Below are 13,949 nucleotides of genomic sequence, written 5' to 3'. Positions count from 1 at the left end.
ATACATACCTCACCTCAAAACATTCATATTCAATTGGGGAAAAAATGTAGCTGTCAAATAAGGCTCATCTTCTCTAGACCCAGGACTTCAAGGTAGTGACCCTTGCTGCAAGATGTACTATAAAAACCTTTAGCTACTGTTACCTTAGCTCAGAAAATGATGACACTTAGATAAATGCACCTTGTACATCACATAGAAATTGGATAATATTAAAGACAAGCCAAAGAGTTTTAGTAGCTTTTCCTTTTCTGTTCTGCTTTCTTCCCATTTCCCAGGCCCAGTGTAACCACATGTTTTGTGTTACACTGTTAATTTAGGGCCAACTTTCTTATAGTGCTTCTAGTTTTTATTGCTTCCTTCATAATGACATTTTCCAGCTGCAGATTCCAATCATGTTTCTGTTTGTATGGATACGGTACATTTCAAAAAGGGAATAGGTAAACCTTTTAATACATGAAAAACATTTTTAAGTCCTATGCTCTAATCTAGTTGACTAAATAAGAAAATAAAAACTCTGAAGACAGACTTTTGAAGTGTAGGATAAGGTTCTATAATCTCTCTTTTCTTGTGCTAATAACTAACTTTTTTTTCCAAAATGTGAATAATAGTAACAATAAATGATAGTAATAAATGAGGTTATATATGTTAAAGTTCTTTATAAAGTTCTTTATGAAACATCTATGTAAAGTAATATGTTTGTTTGTATCATTGTTTGTTTTTAAATCTTCTGTCTACCTATCCTAACCCTTCTTGGTAGCAACAAAGGCTGGCAAGATTGTTACTCAAGGCAGCAGGCTTTTACAATGCTAGCAACTTGAGCCAGTTTGCCAAATTGGAGCAGCAGAATGTGTTTAGTTCTTGAGTTTCCATCCATGTAGTAATGGTCACTTTTTAGAAGAGGTAAAGTGGCAGAAAAACACAAAACATCTACCATATCTACACCAACTAGTCCAGAAGAAGAAACACAGAAATGCAGTTCTAAGCCAACATACCCAGGACAATGCCATTAATTCACAATCCTCATAAGTTTACCTCTATCTGTTGTACAAAGTTGTCTCAAATGCCTTCTTAGTTTTATCTGTAAAGTATAGTTTCTATCTAGTTCATATGTTGTTCTAGTTACCATTTACATTATTCGTATTAGTAAAATATCACTAATATGAAGAGGACTTTCATAATTAAGGCAGTCAGGAATGGGACTTGCGGAGTTCAGTCTATATTAAGACTTTTGTCTTGCTTGGCCTGGTTTTAACCTTGTTGTTAGCTTATCTTACTGATGTGCTTAAGAATGTAAACATTTTATAGCCTCCTCTATTTCAGCTTGCCTGCTTCTCCTCAATGTTCTGCTGACTGTTCTTTTTCCTATGAATTTACTGACTCAACACATCCTATTTCTGTAACTAAAATTAATACATTTCCCTCTTCCAATATTAGTAGAGATTTTTTAATACTACCCAACAATTATTGCTATAATTATAATATTTTCATAAACATTTATGGGATATGTTTGCTACATGTCATGTCTAATAATAATTGTGTGGGTGTGTATATATATATATATATATATATATATACACACATGTGTTTCCATGTGTGTGTGCATGTGTTTAGTAGGTAGGAAAAAGACAAGTAATTGTATTACAATATCATTACAGTATCCTAGTTATGAAGTAATAAATATTCTGAGATGATTATAATATATGAGATCATATAAAATGATACTATTCCTAAAAATATTATTGTGATTTTTTAATTTACTTGTTCATTCAGAAAATATAGCCTTTGGGAAGGTAAGATAAGAATCTCAAGAAAACCATGGCTATTGTTACAGATAGACAACATCAAAAATAATTACAACAAATACTGTTATGAAAATTCAGGTTTTTTGTTTTTAGAAGTGCACAGAGTATTATGGCAAAAAAGAGGAAATGTTGTTAATTCAGTTTAAAGGAATCAGGGAAAGTTTGCGGAAAATGAAATTTCTACACTATCAGGATTGACAAGTCATAGAAAAGGTAAATATTTTAAGGGTTATGCCAAACATAAAATTGGATAAAATCCTGACCTTAGATCACAGAATCTTACAAACAAAGGGAGCAAAGACCTCCAGTTCCATAGATTATGGATTCTATAACATTAGCATAATTATTAAGAACAATTAGAAGGATTAGGTTTTTATAATTGTTAAATTTTTCAAATGTATAGTGAGTCTACAGGAAAGTAAATAAAATATCAAAGGGACAGAACGAAGAAACAGAAAAAATTTAGACAACAGGAACAGGTACTGAAGCTTCCCTTGGGGAGGTTTACATGGGAAAATGATTCTCAAGGCCTTGAACCAACAATTGGCAAAAAGCTGGAAATGAGATCACCATACAAACAAGGATTTGTGAAGTCTACAGCATCAGTGAGAAAGTAGACATAGGAAAAAAAAAAATCTGTTCCCTGACTCAAACAGTCATCCTAGAAACATCCTGGCTTCCCTTGAGTTCTGCATAAAAAATAACATAATTCCATGAGAATTGTGATGTATTTGTCTGCTCTCCTGTGAACTTTCTGTTCAAATTTGTACTATCTGCAATTTCTAGGAACTCATAAATGAAGAAATTCACAGACACATGAACATACACAAACACAGGCACATCATTTACAAATACATATTGGAATAATTGGGATAAGTAAATGCAAAAACACTCTGGAGAAATATCTCTTCAAAAGAGCCTTCTTAAATTCTCACAAATAGAGCTTTGCTGAAAATTAGTTCACAATTCAAAACTACAAAAAAAATATGTTGACAATCCACTTAAAATACAAATTAGAATACACACAAAATAGTATTAAATTACCAAAGATTTTAGGCAATAGAAATATATGATAGAGGGAATGAAATGTTTAAGATGACTAAGCACATGTGGAACTATAATACTGTACAACAGTAACACGTATGACAGGAGGGCAATGTCTAAGGTTAAAATGCTTAAATATCCATATATTATTCAGATGGAGTATGGAGATATTTACTAAAATCAGAGTTTTTTGTCAAGTATCAATATAAAACAAGAGCAACAACTGAAAGAATAAATATAGAATATAGAAAATTAAGAAAAGTTGACAAACCCAGTAGATGGTTTACTATTGGGAGAGATGTATATTAGTATAATCTAGTGGAGAGAAATTTAGTGATATTGATCAAAACCAAAAAGATTCATACTCCTTATTTTATAATTTCACTTCTAACAATATATCCTAATGAATAACCAGATATACATGAAAATGGTTATCATAAGAGCATGTTATCACTGCCAAAAATTAAAAACAGCCAAAATGCTCAATATTAAGCTCAACCAAAATGCTCAATATTAAGAAATGAAAAAAATAAATTTTGGCACATACCTCAAACAATATTTATTAATATACATGTCTATATAATATTTATTAAGTGCTTACTATGGGTAGGCACACTCCTTAGTACTCCTAAGTACTGTACACATATATTTTACTTGTTAGTTATTATTGCATAACAAACCATCTCAAACTGAACGGCTTAAAATAACAGTGATTTCTTCTGCCCATGATGTCACATTTGGGGCAAGGCTTAATCTCTACTTCATACAGCATCGACTGGGGCAGTTTAACCGAGGGCATTTCTAAGATTATTTATTCCTAGTGCTGTTAACTTTGTTCTGGCAGTCAGCTTGGAACTTAGTTATGGCTGAGGTATTGGTTCCTTTCTATGTGGGTCTCATTATGTCACCTGGGCTTCCTCACAGCATAGTGGCGGAGTAAAATGTTTGTATACCCCCAGAGAATGAGAATGGTATCCTCAAAAGTCACATAGAATCATTTTTATGATACTTTGTGTGTGTGTGTGTGTGACAAGAGTTTCGCTCTTGTTGTCCAGACTGGAATGCAGTGGCATGATCTTGGCTCACTGCAATCTCCACCTCCTGGGTTCAAGCAATGATTCTCCTGCCTCAGCCTCCCGAGTAGCTAGGATTACAGGCACGTGCCACCATGCCCAGTTTTTTTTGTTTTGTTTGTTTGTTTGTTTGTTTGTTTTTGAGACGGAGTCTCGCTCTGTCGCCCAGGCTGGAGTGCAGTCGCCGGATCTCAGCTCACTGCAAGCTCCGCCTCCCGGGTTCACGCCGTTCTCCTGCTTCAGCCTCCCAAGTAGCTGGGACTACAGGCGCCTGTCACCGGGCCCGGCTGATTTTTTTGTATTTTTAGTAGATACGGGGTTTCACCATGTTGGCCAGAATGGTCTCAATCTCCTGACCTCGTGATCTGCCCACCTTGGCCTCCCAAAGTGCTGGAATTACAGGTGTGAGCCACTACGCCCAGCCCCTAGAATCACTTTTGTGATACTTTAATAGTCAAGGCAGTCTCAAAGGTCAACCCAGGTTCAAGTGAGAGGAAAGACTCCATTCTGAATGGGGAAGTAGTAAAGTTCTAGAAGATAATGTGAAAAAGAAAGAAAACCATTGCAATCATTTCTCAGAAAATTCACTAAGGCACAAAAGAGGCAAAAGACAATTAGGTACATGAATCTGGAGTTCAAGAGAAAGATTTGAAGTGGGTGGTACAGTTTGGGAGATCATGAGAACATAGATGGTAACTAAAGCCACAGAACTGGATGATTTCACTTAGGAAATATATTTAGAATGAAAAGGCAGATCGAGAGAGAATTTTAAGGTACACTAATTTTAAAGGAGCAGAGTAAGAAGTGTTCAAAGACACTAAGAAATGCCCAGAGAGAGCAGAGAGAGCATAGCTGTGGTGTTAGGAATGCAAGGCAAAGAAGCATCTGAAAGAAGTGTCCAAATGTGTCAAGCATACCAGGGAATTCCAGTAAGATAAAAGCTAAACTCTAAGATTTAGGATGTAAGTTGGTCGCTAGCAAAATTGAAGAGACTAGTTTTGGTGGTTGGAAAATGTGGAAGCCAGATGAATTGAAAAGAGTGTGAGCAGAAGACTCTTTCCACTATATGGCTGTGAAAGAGTAGAGAGATAGGAAGCATGAGGTCAGAAAAGTTCTTTGCTTTATGAAAGAAAAGACTTGAGCTTGTTTAAAAGCAGTTAGAGGAACTTCTTAAGAGGTGGAAAACTGAAGATACAGGAGAAAGAGAAGGGCCATAGATGGAAGAAAGAACTGTGCTCTTCCTCACCATACTGCAATGGCCAGTACAATTCAGCACATCTCTTGGATTATGTCCCATAACTTGAGAAACACTGAGCTATGGCGATGTCCTTTGATTTGTATGTGATATAGAACTACAAATCATCACAAATTATATAATCATTTGACTGAGCTTGGCATCTGGAAGGTGGCATCTGGAATGAAAGTGGGAATGATACTGATGAGAAGACATATTTAGTTGACACAGTCAGGTAAAAAATGGAGTAGTATCGTGTGTTTATTGTATGTCTTCATTTATATAATACATAATCCAAGTGATCTTGTTAGTGAAACAGAACACAGAACGTGCACTTAAAATTATAACTTATTTCATTGCAAGCCTTATTCTGATTAGTGTTTATACCTTAAAATATAGATCAACCTAATATCATTGCATGTATTTATTGGCTAAGCGTTAATTCTCATTTATTTTGCCATTTTATGAAAACATAAAAATTTACATTTTTCCATTTTATGTATTCTGAACACATTCAATTCAGCTTAGTTTACTTTCATTAATTTACGTTTGAGTTTATTTATATAATCTAAGAAGTTTTATTGTTTGAATAATTATTTTTATGCTAAGCAACAATAGATGTCATAAGATTCAGCCAAGCAAAATTTTGATTAAAGAGTGTTTTCAAAGCTAGATTATAATACTATATATGGAAAGAGCTATATTTTAAAATTTGAATCATTGGGTCAAATAAAATACTATCCAAGTTAGCATACCAACATAATAACATTGAATATTTGACTGACAATCTACCCTCATACACACAAAACCCAATAACGCTCACTTGCCAAGCCTATGATCTAGATAAAATAGGAAAAAATAAATGTTTAAAAGAATAAGACTACAGCTATAAATTTGCAAAGGGAATGTAAAATGCTAGTGACAGAATACATCAGCAGCAAATTTATCAGCCTGAGACTATAGTTTCAAAGTAAGTATATATGAATAGAGGAAGAAAGACAGACAACTATGAAAAGGAGAATAAATAGATATGTATGATGATGCAAATGAATGAATGCAGTAGAAGACAATAAAATATTAGAAAATACTGTTTGTTGAGGTCCAGCATAATAAATTAAAATATTAAATAGTATAGTGAGTACCAGAATAGTGAAAAGTCATAATGATTACAATGAAAACAATATAATAGGAATAAAGAGTAGATGGATTTTATGTATAGCACAATTGTTGTTTTTGAACTTTAGCAGTGTAGTACACTTTGGACATAAAATTTTATACAGTCAGTTGTTCGATATTTAAAATAGATGAAAGCAGAAGTGCTCTTGGATTTTTGTGAGGGTGGAAGGGAGGGATACCAAGAAAAAGAGTCCAGCACTGCCCACCCAATGCTTTCTCAGCAAAAGTCTTCATACAAAGCTACATGAGTACTTCCAGGGAACTTATGGGGTTCCTAGAAAAACACAATTTAGAAGCCAAAGCTTGAAAATCGTATGGTTTTCAAGTGGCATACTTTAAAAGATTATGTAAATATTCATTATATGCATAAGTTAAAGTACATGACTTCTAAATCTTGTTTGTTTACATTTTCTAGAACAAGTATTAAAATTTGTGTATAGTTTCAGCACCAAACTAAAAGCCAGGATCTCAGATTTGAATTCTATAGCTCTTCAATTTACTTTTTTCAGTAGAGTAAAATAAAAATTAATCGAACCATATTATTTATCATGTAAAGCTTGAGAGTTGGCCCTCAGTTTGCAAGAAAACCAGTAGGACAAAAAATAGGAAAACATGAAGGAGCCGAGTAACTCCAGGTTCTACTGGTGTTAAATGTGGATCACTTCCATACTTGCATCAAGAGTCTTGGTGGAACATTTACAGATTAGGGTCTAATGCAGCAACTTTATTTATTAAATCACTTAAGTTATAAGAATTGCATTAAGTTAAACTTAAGATGCCTGAAAGTTAAATTAGAATCTTCCTTATATCTTGCAAGAAAATTATAGCCAGTCACATTGTTAGAACAAGCCTGCCCTGTTGGTGAGTCTTCTCAGAGGATCAAATTCTAGTTCCTTGGTGAGCATAGAATTAGTTGATGGCTCTTCTTTGATAGAATTTCTTTATAAACCTTAATATAATATCTATCAGAATAAATGGTATTTCTGTTTAGAATCTGAATACTACCTTTCTTGGTTTTGAATCAACTGTAGTATTTCATTTACTAAACCTTTTATTCTCTTATTAAAAAATAAAACTATTTAACTACACAAGTGCATATAGAAAATCTGTGTTAAAATCTGCCACTTATTAATCACATCCTATGTCCTCATAGCATAGCACTTTTACATAATCTCATTTAATTCTTGCCATATTATGTATTCATAGCTAATGCAAGTAAGATTAGTAACTAAAATCAGAAAACATAAAAATTGTATAGACCTAAACACTTCTTAAGCTAGCTACATAAGCCAAGAAGAAATAGGACTGTTAGCCATACATGATAAGCTATAAGAATTTGGAATTCAAATATACTTTCTTTATGGTATCTCCTTTGCAGATTTCTGTCCCTTAAAATATAAATTGGAAAAACTCACACCAATTTGGACCAGAAATCAGTTCTGTTAAAAGAGTAATAAAAATATGATTGGAAAAGAATTTTGAGAAGAATCTTTTTCTATTTAGATGTTGCCTCACGGTTTTTGTAGCAACTGGGAGCATGGACCAAGAAAGGCAAGATGAGGCTGTGTACTTGTTTCCCTGGGGTCCTCTTACTTTATTTGGCTTGCTTCTGTTGGGTTTTGGAATTGGTTTATCTTTACTTTTTGGTCTGCCTAGAACGTGCGCAGCTGGCCCCAATTCACTAAGCCTCTCAGATATGCCAAGAATGACTTTCTAGCAGCCTAACGTTTGTTTTCAAACATGATTCGAGGAGACTCTAAGACTGTGATTAAAATGAAATTGCCACAGCAAGCAAACAAAAAGTAACAATTTAGGCAGAGTGAAAACTATAATCCAATTCAAGAATAGAAAATATGTACTTATAGTTTATGCAGGAGGGCAAAAGGTATTATAAATGTTCCTTCAATTAATACTCAAAAATTTCAAATGTATATTATATGTTTGCATGTAAGAAAAAAAATGCAGAAAATAATTTTGGATTTGCCACACCTAAAGTTCTCTAGCATAGGATTTGCCACATTATTATGGAAGGCCATATTTTTTTATTTTAGTCAAATTTCTCTTTAATCCAATTGTCTTCTTAATGCAGAATTTTAATTCGGATCAGCTTCACTCAATGTAAGACTTTGAGTACAAGCTCAAGAATTCATTGATTGTGCAATTAATCGCACACTTTACTTTTATTCTTTATCTTATATTCCTGACAGATCCAATGATTCAGTAATTTTTATTTTTTTAATTTTCTAGAATGTAGACTTTAAAGTCAACAATTTGAGTGTGCTAATAGTTTGTGGTGTTTTCTTCCTCTTGTTTCAGTCTGTTCCCAGTATTCTAGAGGAGTATTTGCCATTTTTGGACTCTATGATAAGAGGTCGGTACATACCTTGACCTCATTCTGCAGCGCCTTACATATCTCCCTCATCACACCAAGTTTCCCTACTGAGGGGGAGAGCCAGTTCGTGCTGCAACTAAGACCTTCGTTACGAGGAGCACTCTTGAGTCTACTGGATCACTACGAATGGAACTGTTTTGTCTTCCTGTATGACACAGACAGGGGTAAGTCCAGTTTCTTCATCTATATCAGCAAAACTCTAATTTTCAATGTGAAATGGCCTTATATGACTTCGGTTTTATAGCAAATTGTTTTGATCTCTAACATCACTAAAATCAGAAAATGGTTGATGTGTATTTTTATCTTGACTCTGGGGAAAATTTTCTAATTAAACGAGTTTCAGATTCACAAGGTTACTCATTAGCAAACCATGCTCTGTAACTTCATTGAAATTAAGATAACTATGTGAATAAGAAAAACAAACCAAAGTGCTTTTCCTGCTCTCACACAACAATCAACAAAAAATAGTTCTGTGACCTCTGGTCACCAACATGTGTGGAGGTTATTCCCACACACCAGCTAAGTGACCCTCCAGAGCACATATCTACTTCCATTCAATCCTGACATTATCTACCTGGAGTTATTTGGCATCAGATCCTACAGGTTGAAGGCGCTGTCCCCAACAAGACTGAACTTCACTTCGGAAGCCAACCAGCTATAACTTGGGGTTCCCGTGACCCTTCTCCTTGGGTTTGATTGATTTGCAAGAGCATCTCAGTGCTCAGGAAAAACACTTTACTTTCATTTCCTCCTTCACATAAAGGATTTTACAGAGGATACAGATGAACAGACAAATAGAATAAATGGATGGAGAGAGGTGTGGGGAAAGGAGTGTGGGGCTTCCATGCCCTTCCCAGGTGAGCTACCCTCCAGGAATTTCCTCATGTTCAGCTATCCAGAAGCCCTCCTACCTCTGTCGTTTGGGTTTTTATGGAAGCTACATTATGTAGGCATAATTGATTACATCATTGGCCATTGACCAACTTAACTTTCATGTCTCTCTTTCTCCCCAGAGGTTGGTGTATGGGACTAAAATTCCCAACACTCTGATCCTGCCTTTGTCTTTTGGTAACAAGCTCCCATCTTGGAGCTATCTAAGAACCCCCAACCACCAGTTATCTCATTAGCATACTAGAGACAATCTTCTGTCCCTAGAAATTCCAGGGATTTTAGTAATGGTAAGTCAGGAAACAGAGGAGGACCAAATACATATATCATAATAACTACTTTTAAAATTTTTTCTGTGATATTTCAGGTTCAGTGATAACATAAATATGTTACTTCACTTCAAAGGCAAATGACTTAATGTTTTGGAACATATTAAAATAATTGGTCCATAACGTTGAGTTTGAAATACAAAACTCTAAGCGAGTAATTGAAGGGCCATGACAATGATGATAGAGGTTTGGCAATAAGACTTCTGCTTGCTGGCAACCTTTCACTTTACCAGTTTTGAAAGATTAATAAGTGATCCCATGTCACCTGTGTGTGGGAGAGACAAGGTAAATAACTCACATATTGCATTATTAACAATCCATACATTTTGTTCAGTGGTTGATATAGCTTTATTTTTCAGCTGGAGGAGCAACTTAAGGAGTGCCCATGCATGTTTTGCAGTTCTTGTTTTTTATTTTTAAGTTTTTCATGTTTTTTATTTAGTGACTAGAATCATATCAATATATTATATTTAAAAATAAGCATTAGGGGATCATCTGTGGGTTCTGTCTTCAGTCCTTTTTTCCTTGAGGTTTAAGAGTTATGAAAAGATAAGCAGTTAAAACAAAGGTTGTAATAGGCAGCATTTTAAGAATATTCTTGAATGGAATTCTATGTATGAAATGAGTAAGGGTAATAAATAGCCTTTTCTATCTATGAAATCAGTAAGGATAATAAATATCCTTAAATCTTTTCAAAATATTTTTTTCAAACTTTTGAAGACATAATCCACCTTCCAGAATTCAAAGTATAATCTCCTATATTCAAAGATGAAAACCCATTAAAAGAATTCATCTTTATTACTAAAATTTACATTTTTAATCAGATGCAAACAGTGTCATTTAAGGTGTCATACCAATAGTGTTTCTAGTACATCATTTCTATTGGTATTCTTGGTAAATTTCCCTTACAGAAACAAGCTCAGCAAATTTAATATCATCATCACATTTTCTATAAGGTTGCAGCATACTTTGATTCTCGTTTAGAAATATGGGAATCTACTTATATTGCCTACTATTATTTGTTATTGGTTAACAATCTAAAGCATCCTAGGGGATGAATTACATATTAGAAGAAAACATCACCCTGTTCATTTCTAACTGTTGGAAAAATCTTTGAGCAACAGGACTTAATTGAGTACTCTCAAAGCAGAAGGAAAATTTTTTCTCCCTTAGAAATTGTCGTGATTATTTTATATTTTTACTGAAAATTGAATCATAATGTCAATAAATATATATCATGGTATAGATGAGATGTTGCTACCTGTGGTTCATTATGACATATCCTAGTTCTCCACCTTGGGCAGAAGATGCTTATTTTACAACTTGTTCTCATGGAAATACCAGTGGAACCTGTATCTCACTTTTTCCTTATCTCCCTGTATAAATCCATCTCTGGCAAGGAGAGGGTTATAGGTATAATTCATGCATTGGTGGGGACACAGAACAGGGATTAAGTTGGCACTTTGCTTTTCTATCCATTTATACTTTCCAAGGTCCTTCCTCATGCATAGCAAGTCAGATGCTCCAACCTTGAGTCATTCCCATTACCTCCTACCATGAGATCTCTCTACTATAAGCAGGCATATATGTGGTTATTTAAAGACTCTTTGTCTCATTAACTTTTGGCCTGTAGAGTCTTAAACTCATCATGGTACAGCCATGACTTCTTCTAACAGTAGTGTCTTATAAGCCTTTAACCTACTTACTGGCTTTCTGCCCAAAGCCTACTTTTTGCATACAGTCATCCTAGAATTTAACTGTTCTACTTCTACTCAATTGACACAACTTCTAGAATTTCTTAGTTCTCTTCAATTGTTGCTTCAGAATGAATAACTAGTTCTTAGCATTTTCTCCTATAGTAATTATCCAACTCAACTTCAAAACAGATATCTTTATTTCAAGAAGTAATTGCCTGAACAAAAAATAACACGTCAGGAAAATGACTGTTTCTTGATGTTCACATGGTTTTCCTTGCCATGATACATCATGTTTCCCAACATTCTTGATCTTAATTGAGTACTCTCAAAGCAGAAGGAAAATTTTTTCTCCCTTAGAAATTGTCGTGATTATTTTATAAGTTTAAGATCACAAACTCTATTTATTTCCCCTTCAATACTGTGCTTATAATTATGTATCACTCTCACCAACTGAGGTATGAAAAGATGATTAACTCATGATAAACATAGTCAGCCCAGAGTAATTCACATTTTCACATCATAAAGAGAAAAAAAGACTTCAAATAATTATACACATCAACATTAAAATCAAAATAGTTTAAAAGTAATATACAAAATCCAAGTGTAAAGAGATAAGATAGTAAGTAAAATACTATCTTATTTCTTTTGATACTTTTTGGTATATCTTAGTACTTTTCTTTCCTCCTGTACTGTTATCATGAACTGATTATCTAAACATTTTTTTCCATTTTAAATAACTGGCTTAATGACTGAATTTCTTTACCAACTTGAGTGGAACACTATTTTCTGATGCATCATGAATCCATATTTTGGAATAAGGTATTTTGTTGGGCTGCACAGTCATTCTGATATTTTAATCCCGACAGTGCCAAAACACTCTCTCAAAATACAAGAGCTGACTCTATCATACCTTGGAGTAGTGTTTTTATGTTGAATTATGGCAATTAAAGGAATGATCCTCTATTTGCTATGATAGAAGTCCTGTGATCTGCTACTAATTAGCTGTATGAACTTGTCTATGTTGTACTTTTGGCTGTATCTGCTTTTAAAAAACATTAACTGCATTATCTTTAAGATCTTTTCAAATTATCTTTAAGATTTCATTCTATTTTTTAATTCAAATATTCTATTCCCTACCTGGAAATGGTGAACAGCAACAGAAAGATAGCACATGGCATACCTGATCTTATCAGCAGGAAAATCTGCTTCTTCTCATTTGACTACCTCTCAAAGAAGAAAAAAAAAGCATTTGTTCACTTATTTATTCACTTTATTCATTCAACGTTCAATAAATATTTATTTTTCAATTTGTCTGTATTGGACACCTTAGTAGGTACTGAGAATTCAATGATGAGCAAGACAGTAATGAAAATGAATGAAGTTCGGTGCTATGACTTCATTAGGAAATAGCACACAACACTCTATTTAACAACCAGAAACTTGCTTTTGACATATAGCTTAATATTTTAAAATCTTAATTTGGAACACAACTGCTTTCCAAAAAGATCATTGCCTCTTTCGGGAAAAACAATTAGAAAAATCGCTTAACTACAAACTTTAATAAGATCTTTGAGTTGATAAGTAAACTAGTCCCACCATACTCATACTGGTCAAGAGAACTTTCTGTGATGATGGAATTGTTCTGTAATCTGAGTTATCAAGTGTGATTATCTCTACCACATGAAGCTATTGCAGGTTTAAAATGTGACATACAACTAAGAAACTGAATTTTTAGTTTTATTTAATTTTAAAAAATTTAAATTTAAATAGCCACATTTGGCTCATGACTACCATACCGGACAACATAACACATCTAACCAGTGAGCTCATATGAAATAATACATTTCACTATGAGTGAAATTTTTAAATCTCTTATTGACTCATAATTTACTACAGAAGAAAAGAACTTAGCACTCTGCGCATAACACTTTTGCTAATAATTTTCACATGGTGTTGTGTATACGTTTACATATCTGTTCTTCCCCGAGAATTGTGTTTCTCTAGTAATCACTGTTTTTTCTTACATTTACACCTTTTTTTTGTCTAGCATAGTAACCCCTGAGAGGCTTGCTATGGATATTAATTGAATTAATGAATTAATCTAGTAAAGTGCTTGACAATAGGTATCAAACAATTTTAAGGCCTTAATAACTAATGATGTAATTCATTTTTTATTAGTAGTGTCATATTTTAATAGATCAAATAGCTAACAGAACAGCCAAAATGAAAAACTGACTGGGATGGGTATTACTTGAATTAAATGTAATTTTGTTATCACAAAAAAAAAATGTTGAGCAGGATGAAAGGTAACATT

The 13,949-nt window shown here is 33.8% G+C and overlaps 1 protein-coding gene across 6 annotated transcripts in view; it reads left to right on the top strand.

Moving 5' to 3' along the window:
* Positions 1–13,949, top strand: part of GRIA4 (glutamate ionotropic receptor AMPA type subunit 4) — a 382,415-nt gene that overhangs the window by 140,784 nt on the left and 227,682 nt on the right. For all 6 annotated transcript variants that reach the window (XM_017948915.3, XM_031653000.1, XM_017948916.2 and 3 more), the window contains one exon: positions 8,646–8,885. In XM_017948915.3, coding sequence (XP_017804404.1) covers positions 8,646–8,885 — 240 coding nt within the window. The remainder of the gene's footprint in view (positions 1–8,645; positions 8,886–13,949) is intronic.

Source organism: Papio anubis, chromosome 12 (genome assembly GCF_008728515.1).
Source record: "Papio anubis isolate 15944 chromosome 12, Panubis1.0, whole genome shotgun sequence".
Classification (NCBI taxonomy): domain Eukaryota; kingdom Metazoa; phylum Chordata; class Mammalia; order Primates; family Cercopithecidae; genus Papio; species Papio anubis.
The sequence above is the reverse complement of the archived record's forward strand: the minus strand, read 5'-3'. Positions and strand labels throughout refer to the sequence as shown.